The sequence below is a fragment of the Pteronotus mesoamericanus genome, unplaced genomic scaffold (assembly GCF_021234165.1).
Source record: "Pteronotus mesoamericanus isolate MK-2021 breed Mesoamerican mustached bat unplaced genomic scaffold, CSHL_Meso_final scaffold_1186, whole genome shotgun sequence".
Taxonomy (NCBI): Eukaryota; Metazoa; Chordata; class Mammalia; order Chiroptera; family Mormoopidae; genus Pteronotus; species Pteronotus mesoamericanus.
In genome coordinates, this window is record NW_026555302.1 from 3,012,862 (window position 1) to 3,038,928 (window position 26,067).

Here is a 26,067-nt window from a genome sequence, read left to right on the forward strand (position 1 = left end):
ATCGTTAGTACCTGCTTCATTGAAGCAAAATTCACATACCGTAACATTCACCCATTTAGTTGTGCAGCTACCACCAAATCTGGTTTTATAAGATTTGCCTTTCCCTAAAAAGAAATCTCATCCCATTTACACAGTCAGTCCTCACTCCCAACCCCAGTCCCGGCAAGTATTAATCTACGTTCTGTGTCTATATATTTGCCTTTTCAGAACATTTCACACAGATGGAGTCATACAGAAGTCTTCTGTGTCTGATGTCTTTCACTGTGACCACAGTTTTTGAGTTTCATCTGTCACAGCATGTGTCAATATTTTTGTTCCAATTTGTTACTAATTAGAATTCCACTGTATGGATTATACACGTTTTGTTTATCCATTCACCAGATGATGGCCAATGGAACTATTTCTACTTTTTGGCTATTATGCATTATACTGTATGAACATTTGCATACAAATTGTGCGTGAACATATGTTTTCATTTCTATGAGTAGATACCTAGGAATGGAGTTGCTGGGTCACATGGTAACTCTGTTTAACATTTTGAGAAAGTTCCAAACAGTTTTCTTAGCACAGTGAAGGGTATCTGAGGGTACCCTTAGACACCCTTTGTGCTGAAGGGTAGTTAACGTATATTTTATGATTTTAATTGCTACCAATCTATACAGGTTTCTGAGAAAGCAAAAGTACTTTGTTTTGAAAGCCAAGTTCCACCTTGTGAACTAATCTTCCGCATTTCCCTTCTATTGAAGATATAAACAAATTCTTTTAGAATAGCATGCACACACCCATAAAGCCCCGGAATATTAGTTGTTGTGTTAGTTTACTTCAGTGTACCTCCCCACTGCAGGATGAGTTTCCAGAAACACCAATGTGAATTACCTATACTTTCATACAGGTACATTTTTTTCTCTTCAATACTACAAGTTTTCAACACTTGACTTTTACAAATGATGGCTACCACCATCAAAACATAATCCATCATAGCACTTACCACCCAGCCTTACCTGCGAAGTTATACATTGAAAGCAAGAACCTTGTCCTAGTTTTATATCCACTGCAACTTAGCAGAATATTTTAGGCAGTGAATGTCTGTTAAATAAATAGACACTCTATTTGGCCAGTGGAAGAAACGCAGTCCACTCAAAGTCACCAGCGACCTTGTTAAACGTTAGCCTTAGTAAATATGTACCTAAAATTCCATTGATCATGCTTATTATATTCAGGTCAGTCTCAGGCATTGTTATGTTGTTTCCAGGCTTTTTTTTCTGTTCTATTCCTTAGTTCCCCTTCCCATTCTAACTACATTTTTCCTCAAGCTGCCTAAATCCAGAAATACAGATATATTTTATTCTCTTATTTTGGGGCAAAAAAAAAAAAGCCAGGTGAGGCCATCCATTCACAGTTAATCCAATCAACAGATGTGGAAGCACTGGCCTGGGTCTTACCTGAGGACTGAACTCTATAGCCATCCCCCCTGGGAAGCAGCCTTATACCATTCTTCATCCAGTGAATCGAAGGAGACGGAACTCCGGAAGCCGTGCAGGTAATTACGGTTGGGGTGTGCCTGGTTACTAAGAAGTCCGTAGGCTCATCAGCTATGGAAGGTGGAACTAAAACAATAACAACACAAAAATAGGAAACTCCATGTTTCCAAATCCTCATCACCCATCTTTCTCTTTCTGCACTGAAAGTAAACCTTAAGGAGGAGGAAAGGGAAGCTCTCTTGTGAGGCTGGGATGATGACACGCTCTCAGTGTAACTTCTATCACATCCTAAGCCAGGCTACCTTGGACGGTGAGATCCACGGTTCTCCTGTCCTCTCCAGCCTCGTTTGTCACTGTGCACTCATAGGTGGCGGTGTCATCCACAGAAGGGGAAATGATCACCAGTGAACCCGAAGAAAGGAGCCTAGAAGAAAGATTTTTAAGCAATGAGATACTAGGTGTCAGTTTACATAAATGTTTCCAGTTGGCTCAGTAGGGAACCATGCTGTGAAGTGAAGGGAATTAACTCTTTCCTCATGTTAAAATGAGTATCACTTCTCTGATACTTCAGTTATCAGGCTTTAAGTATATATGGCAATTGGTTATTCAGGTGTCAACTTTGATAATTTACAGGAGGCAGTAGGTAGAAGGACTGTCTGAAGGAGAAATCTTGCATTTTTTGAATGCCTATAGCACTGACAGAATAAAAGTAATTTGATTGAATGGGAACATATTTGACATGTGTTTGTTTTTTTTTTCTAATTCAAGGGCATTGCACATTTTTCACATAGTGTGTACTTTCAGGTCACTCAACTCCAATGTCAAAAGATTTAAAGGGTGATAAAGAGAGGGAAGCAACAGCATTTCAAGTGAAACACTCCTAGCTTCACATTTCCTGATGTGTTAGAGTTGATTTTTGTCAAAGTAGATCTTTCCAAACAGAACATTTCTTTTAGGTACTACTGTAAATCCTTTGGCAAGAGAACCCTCTGTTAACTTAATGGAGATACAAAAAATGATGCTCCTCCAAAGCATCCGAAATTCCTAGTGACTTAAAGGTTAACCTTTAAAAAGCACACACTGCCATATTATGGTAGTAGAGCCAGAGAAATGCAAAAAATTGGAGAAAATGCTCCTTTTCCTTCCCACACATGCTGCCAAGTAACTAAGTTGTGCTTCAAGGTATGAAGTTCGATCATATTGTTCTTACAGAAAAGTTTTTCTTTTGTACCAAGGGTTGTTACCACCCTTTGTTTTTATAAAATTCCAAAAGGTGCTAAAAAAACCCCCGGCAGAACAGAAATCTAACCCTGTAGGCCTCACTGACACTCACCCACAGGACTTCTGGACAGAAAGATTGCATCTCTGATTCGGAAAAAAAGATATTAGGTTGGAACACTAATTCCACATAAAGAAAAATACTTTCTACATATTAGCTAATTTTTCATCCTTTTATGTTATTTGTTGTCACCATGGCTGGAGTTAAAATGTTAATTATTTAAAAAATATTTCTGTCAATATTGAATAGTAGGTGATTTTTCAGTGAAATCGTTTCTCACCTGTAGGAGTTCTGATTTTGATCCACATTAAGAAGGTGCCCGTCTTTTCTCCAGCTGATTGACGGTTTCGGTATGCCAGCAGCCTCGCAAGCCAGAGTAGTTTGAACATTTACTGTTACAGTGATGTTGGTAGGACCCAGAGCAATAGAGGGAGGAACTGAAACAGTCACCAAATAAAAGGGAAGTACGTTCAGCAAACAGTGCCATCTAAGTCTAAAGTACTTCTGCTTAAGTGAGATTAATCGTTGGTAATGTGCCTCATAGTTACAAAGACAATAATGTTCTGTGCGTTTAAACAATGCTGCGATGGTGCTACTTATAATAAGGAGAAAATATGGGTCTTGCCTCTTCATAATATAGCATGATACATTTAAAGTGCCTTGGATATCAAGGTCTTTATGACCTCCCTGGTTTAGGCTGTCAAAGGACATGTGACCCAAAGGTTGGATGCTGTTCATAAAAGTGTATTTACCATGGACTTGTAAGTCTATCCGCCTGCGGTCTGTTCCAGCCACATTGGTAGCCATACACAAATATCTCCCAGTGTCGGTGACATGTGCTGACTGGATGTGAAGGAATCCATTTTCCAAGATGGAATATCTACAAGAAAGGTCACAGTGAAGTCCCGCAAATGAGCCTTTTCTGACTATTCACATTTGGACTGAGAGCACTTTAAAAGACTTGGGTAAATCCATTTCTTGTCTTTCTCCTGCTTCAGAAATTTACACCATCCTGGTGGGAAAAAGGGATATTCTGCGAAGGTGCCCAGCAGACGGGCTTGTGGTCTTGGAAGGATTACATCTTTATGCTTTGGATGTAAGTCTTAAGAATTAGGCTTTTAAAGTACTATATTTTAATTCCCATATTAAAATGAAGAGACTAATTCTAATATTACAAGACTAAATAAAACACTGAAAAAAACAGACTTCAGGCTTTGTATTTCAGTTCCTACAGCATCCTCCACCCCTTTGCAGACCAGTCACCTTGTGTGGTTCCCGGAGAGAGCAGCTCCGTCCTTCCTCCACGTTATCCTCGGGGCTGGCACGCCGTCCGCGAGGCATTCCAACACGGCCGACTTGTTTAAGTGAGTGGTAAGGCTCTGGGGGCCGCTCTTTATGTTTGGGGGAACTGTACAAAAGATGTGCACGGAAAACTTCACTTCTGTTCCCAACACACCCCAAACTAAGACTTGGAAGCAGTAATACAAGATGAGCGCTGAGTCAAATGCATGGCTTTGCCCACAGCTAATTGAGGTTAATACAAATAAAAGCAGGGTTTTATTCCTAAAATATTATTCGAAATACTTGGTGTTTAAAAATAAAGAGTGGATGAGGAAAGGGGATTTTAAATCCCCGATATGGTGTGTGAAATCTGGCTTTCTATGAGAGAGGCTTGAATAAAAATCAGCTCTAGTCTGATGCAAATTAAAGATGATATTTCTTATTTCTCTTTGGCCAAATAATGGTCAGAGAATGTTAGCACTGGCACCATTTCACTTTAAATAAAGAACAGAGAGTGGGCTGTTTTAACAAAAAGCACATCTGTGATTAATCAGGCAAGTCTCAGAGCATGTATTTTATTAATCATTGACTGCATGTGGGAATAGAAACCCTGAATTTTAATTTTAGTAGTAGAGATATTAGTTGCATGGGTCACCCAATAGCCTGCGAAGTTTCATATATCAAAAATCCAAAGGGACTGTTTGGGGAGAAAATCTGTATTATCTTTCTGAAATTTGGCAAAGTTTAGTGTTTATATTTTATATTTGATAAAATTATAATTCTATGGCAGTCTCCGTCTAGCACATAGACACCGCAACACCAACATCAATAAAAGTTAACTAAATAATGGGTCACTTGCCATTTGGAGATTTAGGATATTAACTTCCTTAATGGCTCTGATTTGAACGTCACAAAATACCAGGATATGCTGATAATAATTGAACATTTATTACCCTCTATGATAGGGTAATATAACTTTAATTATTTTTTGAAATTGAGTTAGTATGACTATAGCTATGGTACAAATACCACAGGTTGTCTTTTTCAAAAGAAATAAGATAATTACAAGAATTGATTTAATATACTCATAAAAAAACAAAAAGGTTATCTATTTGAATGTGCTTGGCTAAATTTTTAATTTTTTATTATTATTTATTTATTTTTAGACAGAGGGGAAGGGAGGGAGAAAGAGAGGGACAGACACATCAGTGTGTGGTTGCCTCCCATGCACCCCCCGCTGCGGACCCCAGCTGCAACCCAGGCGTGTGCTTGGACAGGGGATCGAACTGGCGACCCCTTGCTTCACAGGCCAGCACTCAATCCTCTGAGTCACACTAGCCAGGGCCCTTGACTAAATTTTTAAAACTGTGAGACAATGATTTATTTTCCTTACCATTTACAGTGAGAATAAATTCTCTTGTAGTCTTCCCTGCGATATTGCTGGCAACACAGGTATAGTTGGCTGTATCACTTAGATCTGCATTATTAATTTGCAAGTATCTTCCTCCAGATAGGATTCGTACTCGAGGGGTTGCCTGGATTCAGCAAATAAAATTTATCATTAAAATGCCAGGAAAAGGAAATAAAATATTACATTATAAGGAAGGTCAAAGGTAACTATAGCAAACTGTAGAGTGCCTGTCAACTAGTGTGCTTCATCTGCGCCCCCCACCATTGTCCTGGTAGCAAAAAACCGTGGGACCATTTCTATGAGTGTGGTTAAGGCCAGCGCATAACAAATGTCCTCCATGCTCCTCGCCCCACGAACCGCTCCAGGACAGGCAGGTGACTCAGGTTGCGCCCATCAGAGACCTCCACGGGACTCTGCTGTAAGTGCTGGGGAATAAGGCTTTTTTTTTTTTCCCCAGTGGAATCACTGTCGTGAGGATGACGTATGCCTGGCGGCAGTCTTATTATCATGTGGGAACAATGTGTTCTGACTTTAAAGCAAAGCAAGCAGGAGATTCGGAGAAAGGGCACAGATGCTTGATTATGTGATTAGAGTCTATGGATCTAGTGATGCCTCAAGCCTGAGTTCATACACTGTAGCTACCACATACCTTCTTCTTTTTTTTTTTTTTTTAATATTTAGGTTGGTTTGAGTTTGAATTCTGTCACAATGGAAAGCTTTCTGACTTGTAAATTAACTTTGGTCAACTTATGAAAAACAATTATCTCTTAACATTTTTAAAATAAGTAAATAAATGATTTCAGTTTGCAAATATTTGTTAAGCATTTATTCTATGTCTAGGCATGAAACCAAGAATTAAGAAAACATAGAGACAATAAAATTTAAACTCCTCTATTAAGTACAATTAGGGAAACAGATGTAAACCAATAATTTTGTATAAATTAAAATGCAGGATGCTCACAATGATTAAAAAATGCCAGGTAGCACCAGACTGATATTTTCTGGTTGTGCCAGAAACTACTTTAGGAAGTAAGATTTTTCTACCCAAATAAGATTTTTCTACCATGTGGGCTCTCTCCCAGGTAGTTATATATTTTTAATGAAAAAGTTGTTCACACTAAAATATATAGTTCAGATTCATTATTTTTAAACTCCACACATTTTCTCTGGGAGATATTATGATAAAATTTTATTACCTCTGATAAGAATAAGTGATTTCTTAAACAGACATGGTAAGTTCTACAAAACATTTTAATTTTCATATGGGTATAGCAGGGTTTTAGGCTAAAGTTTTCAGAGTTGATTCCTAGAATGTCTTTCTGCACGAACATCATTAAGTCCTGCTAACTTCAGCTAAGTCTCACCACAATATTCCCTGTTTTTTTGCCCATTTACGCGATTCCTCCAAGTTGCCTTCTTTCCTCAGATAGAACTTCGTTCTCAGTGATGATCTTGCTTTCCACTCCACTGAGAAAATCAAAGCCCAGTGCCTGTAATTCTCTGCTCCTCCCATCTTGCATACAAATGCCACCTTCCTTTCTACTTTTCCACGTTGTGAAAAGAGGTCAGTCTTTCTGTCCAAGGATAATCCCTTCGCCTGTGACCATGGGCCCATGCCTTTCCCATCTAACTTGCTTTGTCTTATATATTCCTCTTTCTCTATCTTAAATCTCTAATCTCTTTCTTCCAGTGAATAAAAATACATAAATCTCTTCTATACTATTTAAAGAAGAGTCCACAATTATTTCCAATTCCTCTTGTTCTTTAACTCCCCCACAATTATAACCTATCCTCTACTTTGACCACTCTTCTGAAGAACCATTGTTCAGATCTTTAGTCACTTGTTTGTATCCCCAAAGCCAATGGACGGAACTTAACTTGCATCCTAATGTGGTCTCTGTTAACTACTCTCTCTTTTCCCTGACTTCCAGTACACCAACATCTCCTAGGTTTCATCCTCTCTCTCCAAGTTCTCCTCAGTCCCATTCACTTTCTCTTCTTCCTTTGCTCACTTTGAAATTGTCAGTGTTGCCTTAGGCTTTATTCTCACTTACTGGGCTTCTTAGCCTGTAAACTTTCTGGCCAACCTCATACAAACCTAAGGTTTCAAAGAGAAGTTACACCACGGGCACTACCAACTCAATAACTTTTAAATGAAATATGGAACCGTATTTCTTAATGCTTTTTAAAATCTCCACTTGAATAATACCTAGGTAATTTCAACTCAAAATACCTAAAACTAACATCTCCCCCCTTTTTTGGTAACTGGTGAGCTCGCTCACATCACATGGTCCTCTCTGAGGTTAGCCTGACCTTTGCATCATCAGCTTCATCAGTCTCTACCTGAATACCTGGTGGTCTAGAGCGAAATGAGCACATGGGAGACAAGACTATGCAGGAAAAGCCAGCGCATGAAAGACTTGGGGAGCTCAGCTGGACGGTTTACACTGAATCCTGAAATCTAGGAGAAATCACCAAAGAAGTTTAATCAAAGGTCTATTTCAGTCGTACTTAGTCACTTTTCCTGTCATTGGTTCGTTTATGCCATTACCTGTGGTTGGGATCCCCGTCTCCTTTCTCCTGCCTCATTTAAAACTGGACTAACTCACCCTTTCCAAGAGGCTGCCCTGAGCTGTTCCTTACCCTGTAGTCAGGGCTACTTGCTTTTCTTCTCTGTTTCCATAAAATACTGTATGTCCCTTTAACATGTAAGTTAGCACCTATATCTACTCTATAATCTCTGATTTACTTGTGTATCTTTTCAGAGTCTGAGCTACTCTCAGTAGCAATCACAGCGCTTAGCATTGTAGCAGGCACACAATAAACAGAGACACTGAGGCAAGGGATGGCTAAGGGATGTGTGTAATGATTTAACATGCAGCTCACTCTCAAAATCCAGGCCCTGTGTTTGGTATGGCTTGGTGGTGGTGGTGGAAGCCTTTCTACCTTAGGCATTAGTGGCCATAACCTCCTTTCATACTTAGGCGCAGTGTCCCACAATTGGTTATACTAACAGGGCGGGGAAGAACAAAGGTGGGGCAAAAGCTAAGTAATTAACTACTAGGATAAGGACAAGGAGAATGTTCAAAGTCAATACTTTGAGCCAACCCTCAAAGGCTACTGAGGATCCTGGCTGTGACACTCTATGACAGCAGCCAGGCACCAGCTGAGCACCGGAAGCCTTAGACCCAGTACCTTGGTTCTTCAAGGGTTCCGGCCCTGGATTCCTGGTATTGCACAGATTCTTAGAGTTACTCTTGAGGTTCAAGTTTAGACCAGGGAAATTTAATCACAAGTTTGCCAGAGAGACTTGGCAGGACAGGTCAGTTCTTTGTGAGACTCTGAAGGTTTCTTCTTATATTTCTGAACTGTAGAAATAGCTGTGTGTTTCAAATACAACTTTAATGCATGGGCTCTAGAAGATAGATCCTTTAGCCAGTTTACAAAGTGTCTGAATAAAATACTTGTCTTTAGACCTATAACTAGTTACTAACTACCCTAGTGAAGGTTGAGAAAGGAAGGCCGATCAAAGGACCCTGTGCCCACTCCTGCAAGGTCGAATAACGAGTAGCCGGGCGTTTGGTTTCGTCTACCTAGCAAGGATTCTGCAGCTGATGTTTTTCCCTCAAAATGAATGAATCTGTGGAATTTAGCAAGACTTACCTGTAACTGGTCTCCATTTTTAAGCCACGTGATTATGGGTGGGGGCACTGCATCCGATTTGCATTCCAAGGTCACTTGTCGGTTCCGAAGCACAGTGAGGTCCTGGGGCCCGTCGGTTCCAGCAATGTTAGGGGGCACTGGGTGTGAGAAAACATACGCCAGAGGCTCTCAGGGAGCGAGGTGTGAAATGATCTGACTTATAATAGCTAATCCACAAATGTTGCTTCTGCTAGGTAAAATAAAAGGCATAAACTTAAAACATTATTCAATTTATAGTATGAGTGATTACAAATAAAGGCATGTGTTTTTATCTTACTCAATATTTTACATACATTAAGTCATGAAATTCTTCCTCAGCCACATGAATAATAAGTAATATAGTCACATGAATAGCACCCTTTAACATGTAAAGAAACTAAGGCAGAGGAAGGGAATACATGTCCAGGAATACACTTGGTAATGATTGTCTCCGAACATCAGATTTTAAAACTACTAAATTAGGGTCTGTCTATCCAAATATACAGAAATGTATATATTTTTCTTAATATGCAGAACTGCGTCTTTTTAATGTAACTCACATTACATTAATGTAACGCACGAACTATACGTCAGTAGTGGCGGGACTGAAGCGTGTGCAGGACATTCTGCCATTGCACCAGCCCCAGAGTTTGCACTACCTAGTTGTTTAGATTCTGAGAAGGAGATAAAAGTATGCTTAATGTGTAAACTGTTCCTCTTCATGAAGAATAATTCCCATTTCTATGCCAAAATCTAACCAGTCCAACTTTTTAGAAGGTAAGTTGACCTTAAATGTGTAAAGAAGCAAGAAGTTTACAGAAATTTATCAGAATGAAATAAAGAAGGAAATCGGCCAGTGTGTATACGTACACAGATGCTTATAACAACGTTGCTTATCTTGGTAAAAACATAGAAATAGCCTAAATATCCAAAAATAGGGAATGGATTAAATAAGTGATGGCACATATATCAAATGGAATAATATGCAATCTCCCAAAAATAATGTTACAAAAATATATTTTTTGACATGGAAATATTCACTATCCCATTAAGTGAGATTAAAAAACAGGTTAAATACTATTTAAATACTAATTAACCTACTTAAATACATATGTGCCATATGACCGCATTTCTGTGACAAAATATTAATATGCAAAATGGCCTTTTCTTTCTGTGGTACGATTATAAATTTTTAAAATTTTCTTCCTATCATAATGTGTATTCTATGGTTTTAACTCAATAAATATGAATTATTTGTGTAGGAACAAACCAAGTAACAAAATCCACTGAACTACTCCATCAATGCATTTGATCAGTCAAATATAAGGGTCAGATTTGGAAAATACGTTTTTCCTAATGCATAAACATATCTTATGATATGCTGTGGAGTTGTCTCGTGTTCCCTAAAACATGGCTTCTGAATAGGTATCTGGATACAACGGACTGCAGAACGTTTTGCCCAATTTACCGTGTACTCTCACTAAATATTCTTTATCATCATCTCCTGCAGGGCTGGATGCCAGACATGTATATCTTCCTGTATCTTCCACCTGCAAAATCCAAGTAAGGAAATTACACAACGTCACTACGTTGGTTTTGGTGATGAGAACAAATATCCACAAGAATGTGAATGTGAAAATCTTGTACGAGGAAAATTTCACCATAATTAAATTCTAATACATTGTTTTAACATACGCGATTAGCACTCAGATACTGAACATGCTTGGCATCTCTATTATACGTAAATCTACGTTTTAACAGAGTTGCAGTATTTCATCTCAGAATAATTGCATGTGAGCTATATTTAATGAATTCAGGAAAGGTAATTATACATAGGACCTAACACCATACATGACAGACTAGATACTCAATGTGTATTGAAGAAATAAGTACTTATGAGTTTGAACTTCAGACCTAAAAATTCAGTTAAAGTCTTCCTGAAGAAAATAAAATTAAATAAATTAAATAAATACCAGGTTATTTAAATAAAGCATATTAATGCCACATTTTGAATCTACCTTTGACATACATGAGGAAACAAAAAGGCTAACCTATGTAATTTGGATGAAATAGGGTCATACTGATAGTAAAATCTATTATTTCCTGACTAACACTAGAAATGCCTCTTTAAAACTCCTCAAGCACTGTTCCCCCAGAAGTGCTGGCCTTTATTCATACGTTTGACCCTGTTTATGTGTGCAGAGATGGCCCCTGTTTATGTGTGTGTAAAGAGTACTCTGCAATACAGAAGGTCTTATTACTGGGAAAAAATGTATTTTGGAAAAGTAGAAAAACACTGTTTTCATTTATTTTACTGCTTCAACATTCCTAGTACATTGAGAATTTAAACATTTTTACATTTAAAACCGGCTTTATAGGCTATGGAAAATCTTTTTGGTAGGCTGCAAAAACTCCCCTGAAAAAATGTAAAACCAGTCTGTGAAGACCAGTATGCTTGGAAAAATACTTAAACACGACTTTAGAAGAATGGCACTCACAGAATCCTTCAATTAAGAATTTAAAATGATGTGCTATTGCCTAGAGAATAATTTCTGAATTTCTCATCATGTTTTCAAAACTTCTAAAAGTCAATTTTTCTCTACCAACTCCGTTAATTCCCCAATGATACTCCCTCCTGCACTTGTCCTGACTTAGCCAAACTTTAACCATCATTCTCAGCTACTCTTAAATCTTCCCTCCTGTTAGAAATATTTCCTGGCAACTCATGCCCTTTAGGATATCAACAGTCATTACTTGTAGCTACATTTTCTAAAAAGTGTCGTATTGGTAGGGTGTTTGAAAATTATTAGTTCATCAGATTTAAAAAAAAATTTTTTTGAGAGTAAGTTTTTGCAGAATTGTTGGGAAGTGTGGCTCACAAAGGAGGGAAGGTACAGTGTATCGTTTCCCAAGTCTGTCTGATCACACAGTTCTTCCCTCTTCGGAATAAGTCACAGACGACTGCTGGATGAGGGACGTCTTAGATACCCTCATCTCTGCTACACATTTTGGAATTTGCAAAACATCCAATATGTGCCAAGCAGTCTATATGTTATAGATACGTACTTGCAAAGGCAAATTTCAAATAAGTAAAACATAATTTAGTACGTGCTATAACAGAGATGGACAAAATGTTATGAAAACAGAGGAGGAGGGGAACCAAGAGCAGTCTTTATACTAGATAATATTAAATTTTTCACTCTCTGATGTTTTTAATGGTTTTGTTATTTCTTTTCCTAATTTTATCACACATGTGGTTTTATTTCTCTTAGATAACCAAAAGCTTCTTGAAGGCTGAGAAATGCCTTATATGCTATGTTTGTATTCTCCACAACAGTTGGAACATGTAGGTCACCATTTAACACTTTATGACAGCTTTGTGTTGTTTGGTTATAACCCAACTCTTCATTCCTGCATTTAAGACCTACTGTAATGTGGCCTTAATCTCCCCCTCAGGCTTTATTTACCATGGTTCCTTCATATTTATAATTCTTTTATAAATTTAGGATTTACAGCCTACATATTTTCCTGTCTTCACGCTACTCTTTATGTTACAAGAGTCTTTTACTTCCTTTTCGTCTGTTGAAATTATAACTTTCAAGTGGTTTGATAGCTTGACCCGAGTTTTCTCAGGGGGAATGCGATGTCTGAGGGAGACGGGAAGGGAAGGGAGAGTATGCTCTCCTTGGTGTTAGAAAGGAAAACTGTGCTGAGTCCCACGGACTACGCTTTTGGACCAGACCCAGGACTGAGACCCAGCTCCATCGTTGAGCAACGATAAGCACTTGGCAAGTACGTACTTAATCAATCTCTCGGGGTCTGCCTCTGGACTCGGAGAAGGGGGGTAGAGACACTGCTTCACAGAGTTGTCGTGAGGGTGGCAGCTGTGAGCGAGCCCACAGCTGAACACAGGATTGACTCCACTTACAATCCTTAGCTCTCCTTTTCCAGCTCCCTTTCCTTCCTCTTTCCTCAGTGAAAATGCAAATAAAATATGATTTAATAATTTGTTATTCTATTTTTAAAGGAATGATGATGATAACAACAACAAGAGCAGCAGCAGCAGCAACGATCCTGTCTAACTCCTTTCTAGAATCACTGCATGCCTGTGGCACCAGGCCAAGCACATGATGTTAGATCATCTCTAAATGCCCGAGTGTATGAGTTAGCTTTCATTGTTATTTTTACCCTCAGTTTACAGATGAGGGCATTGGGGCGCAGTTGGACAATATTTATAACATAAGGCTTGCCTCTGTTAGAATAGAAGATTATTACACTAACATGTCCCAGACGTATTTCTCTTTAATATATTCACATTTCTGATTAATTTCCTTAAATACAACCTAAAAGAACAGTCGATTTTATTAAGTTGATCATTTATTTTTGAAAACCTGTCTCTTTAGATTTTCATGTCTGGTAGCTCGCTTTGGAAATCAAAAATGCTCCTTGAGGCTCATCTATATGTGTGTTGAATTGCTTTCTGCCAGTTCCAGAAAAGGCTCCATGGTGCACATTAAGAGCTTTGGGAAATATTTTGTCCGTTAGAGCACAATGGAAATTTGTAAAAGTTAACGTGCAGATAGCTTTCTTTCGTCTGAGTTTCATATGACGCTTCCACTTCTTTCTAGTCACGTTATCTTGTGTCTACCCACGCAGGCAAATTATAGAACCAACAACCTACCTTTGTTAATGTTATAGAGACCGGTGATATATTTGAATTCAAAGATATAATTTTTCCAACATTTTCTCCTAGATCAACAACGGAGAAGTTGAACCTGGGATAAAATAATTGTATGAATTTCGAACTTACCTGACTACTAGATATTCGAAGAACCTCTCCTCCTCCAAGAGTCTGTACCTGACCCGTCTGGGGGAGGGGCCGTCCATCTTTCATCCAGGTAATTTTTGGAGCTGGGGTTCCAGAAGCCATGCAGGTAAGCTCAAGTGGATTATTAACTATCACTGATACCTCCATAGATTCTTCAGATCCATTGATATGAGGTGGTTCTATTTAAAGGGAATTAAAAACAACAAAATTAACTTGCTGTTTGATTAAAGGACTGCTGATTAGAAAAACCTTGAAAGAAAGTTCAACTCAAATATATGGCTCCTATGACATAAATTGATTAGAACAAGGATACCAAAATAATTACTAAGCGTTATTACCACTTTGAAAATGGCAATATTTTGAAAGGGATGGATCATGGCTATAATCCTTACAGATCACTGAAACAAATGGCAACCCACTACAAGATGGTTACATTCAGTGACCGGGGCTCAGATGATCAGAGCAGTCTAACCCAGCTGTGGAGATTTGAAAGCAACACAAATGGAACCCATCCTGTACCATTTTTCAGAGAGCTTCTTATACAGAGCAGTGCTTTTTTGTACCTTTTACATATCTATTGTTTCTCCAACATATTGTTTCTTTCATAGCAACAGACAAATGCTATGGAGTTTTGCTATGTCTCTTCCATGCAGAACTTTAAAAGGAAACAATGACTGACGAAGCCAAAGAAAAAATAGTTACACTTGGAGACTATTTCTGCATAAAACAAATTTGTTATGTCTGGGTAGAAATACTTTCCTTATTTTTTTTGTTTTGTTATTCATACTTCTAAATTATCGTTCTCAAGGGGATGTTATAGAATATAGGCACTTGAAGAGAACAACAAGTGTTCTTAGTTCAACTAGTCCTAAATTTACAAATCCTTTTGAAACAGGCTTCCCGTGCAATGATCACTCAAGTTTTCTATGAATACTCCCAGCTTACTGTCTCATCAGGCAGCCGAAATAACTGTTGGACAGCTCCAAATATTAGCTGCTTATTTATTTATTTACTTATTTTTTTTATCTGGCTCACCGCAAAGGATCTGTAATCAAACAGCCTGAGTGTGAATCCTGGCTCCAAAAATTACTAGGTTAGTGGATTTGGACAAATCCCCAAGTAAAGTTAGCACTATTATTTAATTAAGAGGATTGTTGTGAGGATGAAATGAGATAATCTATAAATGATGTACATTTCTTTTGTGTTACTGAATCTGTTTTATTTTATAATCAATGTTCAAAAAAAGTTTTTACTACTATAATGGTTACTACAGCTGTTGGTATTATTATTAAAACTTGCCTTCTAAGAATTTCTACCTATGGTCCTCATTTTCCTTTCTGAGAAAAAAAGGGTATATGAAATTTGTATTTGCTTTTAGATTATAATTAAGAAGTCAGACAAAACACATTTCTTTAAGTGCATTTTCAATTGACTCAAGACTCTCTTGCTTAAAAGATTTGTGTCTCCATGTTGCTTACTGAATTAAATAAAAACACATTACAATTTCCAAGGCTTCTTTAATATGGCTTCAATCTATCTTTATAACATTATCTACATTTAATATATTACATATAATCTAGATTTTAAATTAGACTACTTCTCTCTCAACAAGTCCAGTCTTTTTTTGTTCTGTGACTTTACTAATACTATTCCTTCCAGGGGAAGATTCTCCAATAGTCCATCTCCTAACTGAGCATATTCAAGTACTATGAATGTTGTATTGATGTCATTAATGCCTTCTGTAAAAACTATAAATCCTTTCTTGAGTCTATCAACAAAATTTCTACCCCTTCTAATTTCCATAGCATGTTGTTTGTTATCACTCAGAAGCATGTATCTGATCGTCCTTTTGACTCTACTCAGTTCTTTATTCCTCTCACTTACTGATTATTTATTATGTGCTAGTCACTGTGGATAAAGGATTAGTTAGGCAAGACCTCTATCCTCAAAAGGTTATAGTCACGACATTTAAAATAACAACAACAACAACAGCAACAACTGAAACAACATGTTCCCAACTGGTTCAATCCCCAGGGATCAGATCCTACACTTGTCAAGTGATTGTGAACGACTACGCTCTGTATCTTGTTCATATGCCGTGTATGTTGGGCAGCATAGGAGCTGTCCATACTCTGATGACTCCAGAACTTTATTTGCAGTGCAGATCTCTCTTCTGAGCTCCAGATCCACGTATCCAATTATTAGAAAACATCTTCCTTGGGATGTTTGAAAACAACTGCAAACTTGACATGTATTCGGCCTATTACCTTATTCCTCAAAATCTGGTCCTTTTCCAGCATTACCTGCATTTATGTGATAGATACACCAATCATTCAGTTACATGAGCCAGAAACTAGGAGTCATCCTTGATGTCTTCTACATCACTCCCCTGCGTTCAAATTCACAACTAAGTCCTAACACTTCCACCTGCAACGGTTTCTAAAATACATCTTCTTTTCCTCTCACCTCCATCACTAACCTCAGTTAAAAAAACCATTTACTTGGACTCACACCTCCTCCTTCCTGGCTGCTGGTGCCTACTCAATATTATTTATTTGTTTCTTTTATATTATTAGACCCTGATTTTGTTGGGCATGCCAATGTGCTAAAAACTCCATTTCCTAGCTTCTTTAATAGTACAAGGAGAGGCGTGTGAAGATTCTGACCCATAAGCGGAAGTGGTTTCATGGGACTTCTAAGAAGTGCCTTTCCAATTTTCTCTGCTCTATTGTTGCGTCTAGTGATTCTGGGGGCGACCAGACAATGCGCGATCACAGAACAACTATGAAGCAAAGGCCAAGAGAACTATAAATGTCTGAAATGGTGAACCAATGTAACTGCTGCCTACCTCCTGACAGCTTGTTCAGTAAGAGAAACAAAAATTCTTTGTGTAAGCTGCCATATTTTTAGATGTTCTGTTATTCCCAACACAACTCCTAATAGTACACTAGCCTGTCAGAATCTTCTCTTTTCTTGCTCGAAGTAGCTCTCCATTTTGCAGCAAGAGAAGTCTTTTTAATCTGCAACTCTATTCATGGCATTCCATTTAGCAGAACTTTTAATCATTTCCCATTGTTCTAGGATAAAAACCAAAACTTTTAATGCGGTTGACAAAGCCCTTTATAACCTGGGCCGAGTCAAACCCCCTCAGCCTTATTTTATATGATTCACTCCCTTACTTCCAGTATTCTCGCCAAACTGGACTTTCCAGAACCACTAATACATCATGACACCTCCTACCATGTGGACAGAATTAAGTTGAGAATAGCGCTTCCCCAAATTAGGACATTTACATTCACATTCTGCGCGTAGCACTGATTCAAGTGCAGAGTTTTTCAGGTTTTAACAGAATTAGCTTTCAACAGATGCTGAAATGCAGACGCTTCTTATTTTTGTACTGAGCCAGTTTTCAAATCTGTTCTTAAGCAGATATTATCGTTATAAACCCTTCGGCTGGGAAGGCTGTTCTTTGTAAACTACCCTAACAATATCAGTGTTAGTTTTCTCCTGTGTTTTCTACATCCAGAAATGCCCTGTGATTCTGTTTCTGAGTTTGGGAATTCCTGGGGAGGGGGGTCCTTCTCTTTTCCCTGCCACCCCATCCTGGCCAGGCCTCTGCATTTTCAAGCCTTCATGAATACAACAGGCTCTTCAATTCATTCTTCACTCTGTCATCGGAAGGAATTTTAGGGAAGTGAAATAGAGTTGTAACACGTTACTGCTTTTGTAGTGAGGTCCAGATTCTCTAAAATGTTCTCAAAGCTCCTCACAGTTTGTACGTTTCCATCTGGTCTCTTCCTTTCACACTCAGTTCAGTGAGTTCAGATGAACAACTCAAACTCTGTCATTTGCAGGTGAAAGATGTAGGCAACTCCTTACTCACGTCTACACCCCTACCCTTTAAAGCTCACACTTATCCCTGAGGAGCTCTCCTCTGCACCTTCCCATCCCACAGAATGTTATTGTAGCCATATAATCTGCATCACACCCAAAAGTATTTACAGGTCCAATATCTGTGTCCCTCCAGGTGCAGGAACTTGAGGGCAGAGATCACACCTTTCCTATTCAATGATGCATTCAAGCGGCAGTCACATAGTAGTTGCTCAATCATTATTTGTTACGTGATGACTAAAACATGCCTGGCTCATAATATAGAGTCAATATTAATATTTAGTATGTAAATAATTAAGGTATAAGACCACATTTATGTCACCTCCTGTTATTTCTAATATTCTGTGAGTTGAGGTACGTAAATTTGGTGTTCCACCCTTCCTCAGAGACACACGCGCTTTCTTCCGTCTTTTGTCTCTCTGTATCCCAGAGCCCTGTCCCTACTGCCACCCTGCATTCTATGGAACACTCATCCAAACCACGGCATTTCTTTTTGTTTATTTGGGTATTGTTTTGCCTCCCTCTACAGTTAAAACTCCCCTTCATCCAGCTGACTAGTATCGAATTTCATTCAATTCAATTCAACTCAACAAATTAACATTATATCTCAAATGCACTGTGAATACAGCAATAAGTAAGAGGGCTGCTGCCCATCCTAGAGTTTAATTAAGGATGAAACCAACTTTTAAGGTTACATAAGTAATTAAATTATAATAGGTACTATGAGAAAGATTGCAGGGCATCCTGAAAATACACGCTACCCTCTTTGGTAGACCCTTGCCAAAATTCTTCCTGTAGTGCCATGCAGGGGGCGTTCTGTTCTATGGAAAGAGCCTACAGTTTTACCTACACAACACTGAAAAAAGGTGCAGGTTACTGAACTAGGCAGGTCCTTTCATTCATCTTTATTTTTCTTCCTAAGTAAAAATTTTTGACTTCAAGGAACAGATGTGTTTTTCTTTTTAATTTATCCTATTTGTTTGCATGTAGAACACTACGATACACATTTTAAATATTTATTTTAATGCATACAAGAGTAAACAGAACTAGATTATTTGAAATGATGATTACAACTATATTCTATACATTGGATCATTTAAAGGCTGTTTGGAATAACATCCAACAGTACAAATATTATACTTTTTCATTAAATTGTTGTCAAGATGTGCTTTTAATCCTTGGAGTAACAGATTACAAGTAGTAGTCCTCATCTTTTTAGACAGAGAAAAAACACAGTAATTGAAATTTAACATGCTTCAGATAAGAATAATCCTAGGTGAATTACAAGACAGAAATATGAGGTACAATGAAGTTTTGACAAACTTTGCCCCACAGCAAATGATTCTAAGAATTATACGTATTTACTAAGTCTTTATTGTCACTTCCTTCGCAGTTATTGAATGTTTACGTACCTAGGACCTTCAGGATGAAGTGTTTGCTGACTTCTCCGGCTTCATTGGAGGCAGCGCAGGTGTACCTTCCTGAATCTTGGGTCTCTGCTTGTGTGAGCTGAAGCACCATTCCTTGCGTGCTTATTGTCAGGTGGGCATCCAGCCCCAGAGGCTGGCCGTCCCTCAGCCACGACATCCTGGGAGTCGGGGTTCCGTCTGTGAGGCATGACATGGAGGCAGAACCACCCTTGACGATTGTGATTTCCTCTGTTCCCATGGCATTGTCCAGATTTGGTGGTACTATACAGAAAACAAAACAGGCATCATTCACATAGCTATTCTAACTTGAGATCAATTTAGATAAAAAATGGAAAGGTTCAATTACCTTTATAGTGTTTCTATGATCTGTAAAATTACAAAATTTAAAGTAACATATAATGAATTGATGACTTTACTACAAAAATATGTGTCAGGTAGGCTAACTATTAATCTTCCAAAGTATTAGCAATGAAACCTCAAGACTGTTTCTTGCAAAACATACAATGCTCCAATGTGTTTACATTTTGGCCATTTTTTAACTTCTTAGGTTTGTCTCTTTAATTTGTTATAATGCATATTGTAATTCCAGAAGTATACTTTCAACTACTTTATGTGTAATGAAAAAAATATCCTGGAGATAGTTTTATGCAATCAAACATAAGCCATTTGTAGGCTATAGTAAATAGATGCTTGACTATTCTGAGATATTCTTGGGGATTGAGAAATCTGGACCAGAAAACCTTAATATTTCAGAAAAAAAAATGTTGTGAGTTCTCTACACATACACACAAAGACATATATATGCATATATGAATTCATATTATCAGTACTCTAAATGGGTCACTAATAATATTAGAAAACAGTCTTAACTTTCTATTTATATGAAAAGACTGGTAGTATGTTTAGACTGAAATGCTATGACTTTTAAAAATTTAGATATGATGTAATGCAGAATTCCAGGTTAGGAATTTTGACAGTGTGTGCCAATAAATATGAAACCCTTAGGAGAAAATGTGTTCTTCCCTGGTTAGCAAGATCTTATCTGACTAATCTTTTCTGAGGTAGCAATATCTAAATGTAAGCCTGTTGCTTAACATTAGACACATGGCAAAGCACGAGGGTTACCTCTGCCACATACCGAAAACTTGAAGGCTATAATGTTTAGTATCCACCCCAGCTCTGTTGGAGGCCACGCAAGTGTACACGGCGACATCAGACGCCTGAGCTCTCACAATCCTGAAAAACAATTTGACCCAAAGTTTCATCATTTGATCCCATTCAACATACACAGATAAAAATACTTGTGATGTAAACACAGATTACGGAAACTGAACCATATTAGAAAATTGAAGAGTATAACCATCCATGAGTAAATATAGATGCCTCAAATGCAATTTATTCTGCAAAGTTGATTAGACACTGACAGTAAGTCACTGAAACACAATTTGAGGGAAATATTTTTCAAATATACACTAATAGAGAGTGGTATTAATGTGAATATTATGTGATTGTGGTTGGCATCTTCCTATCATTCTGCCACATAAATTTTAACTAAAATAGTAATTCTTGGAAATACACGTGATAGATACATCTCTTTATAAAAGCCCTATTTTATACAACTTACTAAAATGTGAGCATTTTAGTAAGAATAAAAAGCAATTACAATTTTATATTTGTTATCCTCCCTCTGCTAAAAAGATACTGAAAAAGAAAAAAAACAAATAGTAAAAACTTAGAACAATATTTCTTAAACACTATTTAGATGAGCTCAAGCCGACAATCACAGTGACTTTATCTGTCTAGCAAATGACAGATCGCGTACAATAAAGGCCGACCTGATAACCTGCCCTCCTGACAGCAGCCGGATGTGGGAGGAGAGAGGCAGAGGAAGTCCATTCTTCAGCCAGTTTATCTGTGGTGGAGGCTTCCCCGTGGCTCTGCATTCAATATTTATTGAAGTGTCCACCAAAGCCGTTAGTTTCTCTGTTTCTTCTTTATTACCCCTAATTGCAGGTGGGACTACGTCATGCAGAAAATGAGAGAGAGAAGGGGGTAGGGTGTGTATTACTAGTTCAAATCATGGCAACAACTGCCCGCATTTCTGCTGTGTAACCCAAGTGGAAACCGCAATGACATCACATTCTAAAACTAAATGCTTCAGATACCTGCCACTGGACCTTCATGTTTACTGAGAGATTCCTGAAACGGTACAGTCAAAGGAGGGCAAAGTTTCATATTTACCGTAAACATTTAAGTTAAAAATTCGGTCTTCTTCTCCAGCAGGATTAGTGGCGACACACGTATACTTCCCCACGTCGGACGGGAGAGCTCCGTAAATGATCAATGTGCTGCCATTGGCAGTCACCCTGCAGAAGGGGTCAGAAAAGAGGCACTGAGATGATTTGCGTCGAGCTAAAATCTGAGTCGTCCCAGATTATTGTGTTCTTTAAAAAAAAAACCGCCATTAAGTACATCTTTCTCTAGGATATAATGGCTCATATATTTTTCACTAAGTACACGAAAGCCCGGTGAAGTCAGAGCTAGTCAAATGGATGGGGAGTTCAGGCAACCAACTACAATCAATCCTACAGTTGTGGGTCTCCCATATCCTCTGCTTCCTTATGAGCAAAAAGGAAACAAAGAAAACCAGGTTAGGAACTTCTCTATCCACATCATAGGCAAAGATGTGTTCCTTTTCTTTTTTCCTCAGAATATTTTATTCTCAGTTGTCAATATGAGGCTTGAATTAAATACAAATTTTACAAAATTCTGATATAAACATGGAAAAATGTTACAATGAAAAATGAAAAGAATTATATATAAAAAAACTAGCTGTAAATGAACAAGTAATACTCTTTTTTTACCATAATAAATTTATTTGCAATTTTCTGTTGAACTCGTACAACAACCCCTTAAAGGTAGATACTGTGGTTATCCCTATTTCACAGATTTAAAAAAAGGCAAGTAACTTGCTCAAGGTCACGTGTTCAATTTCTGGCAATTCAGCCTCTGTCTCTTCTATCTGATAATGCTGATGAAAATTAAGAAGCCTAACGCAGGATTTGTAGGAAATTCAGATACAGCCAAGATTTTTCCTCAACAAACCATTTCTAAGGATTGGTGAAGAAAACTACAGTACACTTTAACAAGTTTTGCTCGAGGTAAATTTAATGTGCATTTCCTTAGCTTCCTTTTTTCTTATTTAAACTTCAGTAATTCCAATATTCTGAATAACTGTTGTCGAATATAGTCATTGTCTTTGATGTTATCACTTTTACTTTTGTTTTATGAACACTATTAAGCTTTCAGGGAACCAAAGTGACTTGCCTAGATAATTATTCTTGTAGATAACTGAAATATAAGCAAATTAATTACTTTCATGCCTTCTATAAAGTCACTTTTGGACGCAGTTTTCTTAAGGTGCATGATCTATTTGAAATTATTTAACTGAAACTAGGAAAAAATGTCCAGTATATTTTGCAGCTGGTATCCTGCAAGCTGAATGAAAGCTGCAGAGCCAATTTCATATTATGATATTTATACTTTCATCAAAATGGTTGCTTTTTTTACTTTTTTTCATTTTTATTTTTTATTGTTATCCAACTATAGTTGTCCCGATTTCCCCCCACTACTCCCCACCCCCACCCCACTTCCCATGCCTGAGTGATACTCTTAATGAGAAGGAGTGGAACGGAGGGCTTTGTTTAAACTGTGACACCAGCTCAAGATTATGTTTGGATACATTTTTGCAAAAATCTTTCAGCAAGTTGCTAAAGCTTCTCCTTTGAATTATACAATAGTAAATAATTATTGTATAGTTAGATTATCAAAGATGTCTAAGTTAAGATTATTGGTGCTCTTTACAGACCATTGTCAAGCAAAAATTCCTATGCTTTATAAAGAGATTAAATTGCTATCTATAGTTACTCTTACAATATTTTACTAGTTTCTCCCAGTGTCAAAGGTAAATATTCCATTTCTAACATAACATGTTATTAAATATGATTATTGACAATGACAATATTATTTTCTGGGTCTCATATTTTTTTCTTTTTCAAAATGATTGACTGTGGGCAAGAAGCAAGGGCTGGGTGGAGGGGGACACAGGGAAAAAATTGGGACAACAGTAATAGAAAAAACAATACAAAATATATAACAAAGACAATAAAACATAAATAAATTACAGTCATTTAAAAAATAGGAATTTTAAAATTCCATGTGTTTAAACATATGAATGAACAAAAAAAGGAAGTTGCTGTGACCAAGGAAATCAGTAAACATACTTTAGAAAAATTACTCCATTTGATTGATCTGTTCTACTTACAAACTTATATATACAGTGGAGCAGTAAACCCATAATCAATAAACTATATGTAAGAATATTTAGGATCTGCATGTAAAAGAACTGATAGATTATAAATTTCTAGGTACAAATATTATCTTATATAAGATCTTTAGGTTCCACCAAGTGTCTGATACTTGTATTGGAATATGGTTGATATCAGCTGATTTAATAAAAAATAATTAAATATTTGTTAACTATTCAGAAATGTCTATACCAGAGAAATGAAACTTAAATTGTATCTCTAAAATATTGGGCAATTTACCCAATCTTGTAAAGGGGAAAATATCTAAATTTTAATATAATTTAAAACTTTAAATAAAACAACATTTATCTTTTAAAAAATTATGTATATTTAATTCATTAACTAGAAAATACACTCCGAATTGTTAAATTTAAAATATTGGTTCAAAATGATAAAGATTGCAATATATTTAATTAGTGCCTATTTATTTATGCATATATAATTCTAGTAGCTTGTAGAATTCTGCATTGTTCTGCCAAAGGCACTTGTTTTTGAAAGTAGCAGGGTACTCCTACCATGTTTTATTATTCTACCTCTGTGTGGTTTGCAGCATGTGTAACAAGTATCAGCTGAAAACGGGATTTGGACAAATCACTACAAGGAATGAGCTGGGTTATAATAACATTGTATTTATTCTCAAAATGAGCCAAGAAATATAGCATATTTGGGGGTTTGGTAATCTCAGGACAGGAAATCATGTCTAAGATTGTTGATGAATCTTTTGTAGAATAAAACTGCTGTGATGTTAGCAGGAAAGAGCTAATTATTCTATGACATGGACTTGGGTATAAACATTCTGAGATTAGAAAAATAAAACCAACAACTGTTAACTAGCATTTGTAGGAATGAACGTCTGAGGAGATTTTAGAACTCAGAACTGATGCATAAAGAACACATACACACACTTCCAAGTGACTCTCCAAGCAGAATTTCTGAGTCCAATGCTCCAAAGTTTTATATTTTTTGCTATGAACATAACTAGTCAAGTTGTAAGGCAACTGAATTTGGTATTACTCACGTGAAATGTGAGGCATAAAGCATTGTACAAGACCTTAAAATTAACGATGCCAAGATTCTTCTTAAACATACCGGAGTCTGTCTGAGTCCCTGCTGGCGATGGGTTTGCCATCTCTAAGCCACTGAATAACTGGGGTGGGAATGCCATTTGCATTGCAGACCAGTTCCACATTTTCTCCTAGAAGGACACTGACTTCACTTGGAATTTCAGCACCAGCAACACTTGGAGGAACTTTGGAGAAATAAAAATACCCATTAGGAGGCACAATGATATAAACTCTAATGTGTACAACAGAAGCACAGAACAATATGCCATTTTAATTTCATATTCTTCCTAGGTTGTGGTTCAAGATAAAACTATTATTGTCCTCATAAATTACTTTTAAATGTGGAATAGGTAAAGAAATCACTTCAATACTCCTGGTTATCTTTGTAATTTGATATAATTATTTAGTCATAGGGGCTTGCGACATGTCTACTTCATGGACATACTTTCTGGATAAATAGAATCACTCTTAGATTAAATTCTCAATAGACAGTTTAGAATTAGTACAATTCAGGAAAATCTGCTTTATAAAATCTTGGCATAAGGTCTGAGAAAAGTATCTAATTGGGTTTATTTCTCCATAACACAATTCAAATATTATTTAATCTGAACAATAGATAGGCTTATTATATAGTCTTCAAGATCCAAGAGTTTCTGTTCTCTTTTTCTAGGCATGTTTGGTTTTCACTTTAATGGTTCGATTGAGAAATAATGTGTAACAAAAACATTGACAATGGTATTAAACGAAAACACATTTGAACTCCTCTTTCATGTAATTACAGTGGCCTGCTGAAACAGCTGACATTAGTTCACAAGAGCCAATTTTGCATGTCTTCCTTACTCCATGTTCGGTGACATCACACTGGTAGCTTGAAATGAGCCACGGTCAGGATGTTTACACCATGGAAACTGGCAAACAATTGGCTACAAATCAGTACCTTTTTATCTGGAGAATCAATTGTTCAACATTTACCAGCACACCACTGCATATTCTCTCCAAATCTCATTTTAGTCACCCAGAAAATAATAATAATTATACCAAATTTACAGAACTGAGAGAGTTAAAGAAGTCAAGTCAGTGTTAATAAGATGTATCCTTTAATGAGTGTCTAATACATGACAAGCACTGCACTAGGCCCTATATGTACCTATTATTTCTAGTCTTAGGACATAATAATGTACGTAAAAAGTCTGGTAAAATGTTCGGTCATACCACATAGCCTCATGATTAACAGCTATTACTATTAATGCATTGAATATAATGAAACATGCAGTTTCTAACACTGAATCCCTGAGTATCTATTTTTCCCTTTCGTTTCTGAAATCCCAAAGTAATCCAGGAAATCACTGATGCT

General features: G+C 37.1%; 1 protein-coding gene across 1 annotated transcript in view; it reads right to left on the bottom strand.

Annotated features, from left to right (window-relative positions):
* Positions 1–26,067, bottom strand: part of HMCN1 (hemicentin 1) — a 392,649-nt gene that overhangs the window by 56,640 nt on the left and 309,942 nt on the right. Inside the window, exons 64-77 of the mRNA XM_054587651.1 lie at positions 24,739–24,898; positions 21,524–21,648; positions 21,118–21,301; positions 20,421–20,518; positions 19,265–19,543; positions 13,944–14,140; positions 10,602–10,683; positions 9,116–9,252; positions 5,435–5,576; positions 4,024–4,168; positions 3,513–3,640; positions 3,041–3,197; positions 1,784–1,905; positions 1,443–1,607 (exon numbers count right to left, since the gene is read on the bottom strand). Of these exons, the coding sequence (XP_054443626.1) occupies positions 1,443–1,607; positions 1,784–1,905; positions 3,041–3,197; positions 3,513–3,640; positions 4,024–4,168; positions 5,435–5,576; positions 9,116–9,252; positions 10,602–10,683; positions 13,944–14,140; positions 19,265–19,543; positions 20,421–20,518; positions 21,118–21,301; positions 21,524–21,648; positions 24,739–24,898 (2,121 nt within the window). The remainder of the gene's footprint in view (positions 1–1,442; positions 1,608–1,783; positions 1,906–3,040; positions 3,198–3,512; positions 3,641–4,023; positions 4,169–5,434; positions 5,577–9,115; positions 9,253–10,601; positions 10,684–13,943; positions 14,141–19,264; positions 19,544–20,420; positions 20,519–21,117; positions 21,302–21,523; positions 21,649–24,738; positions 24,899–26,067) is intronic.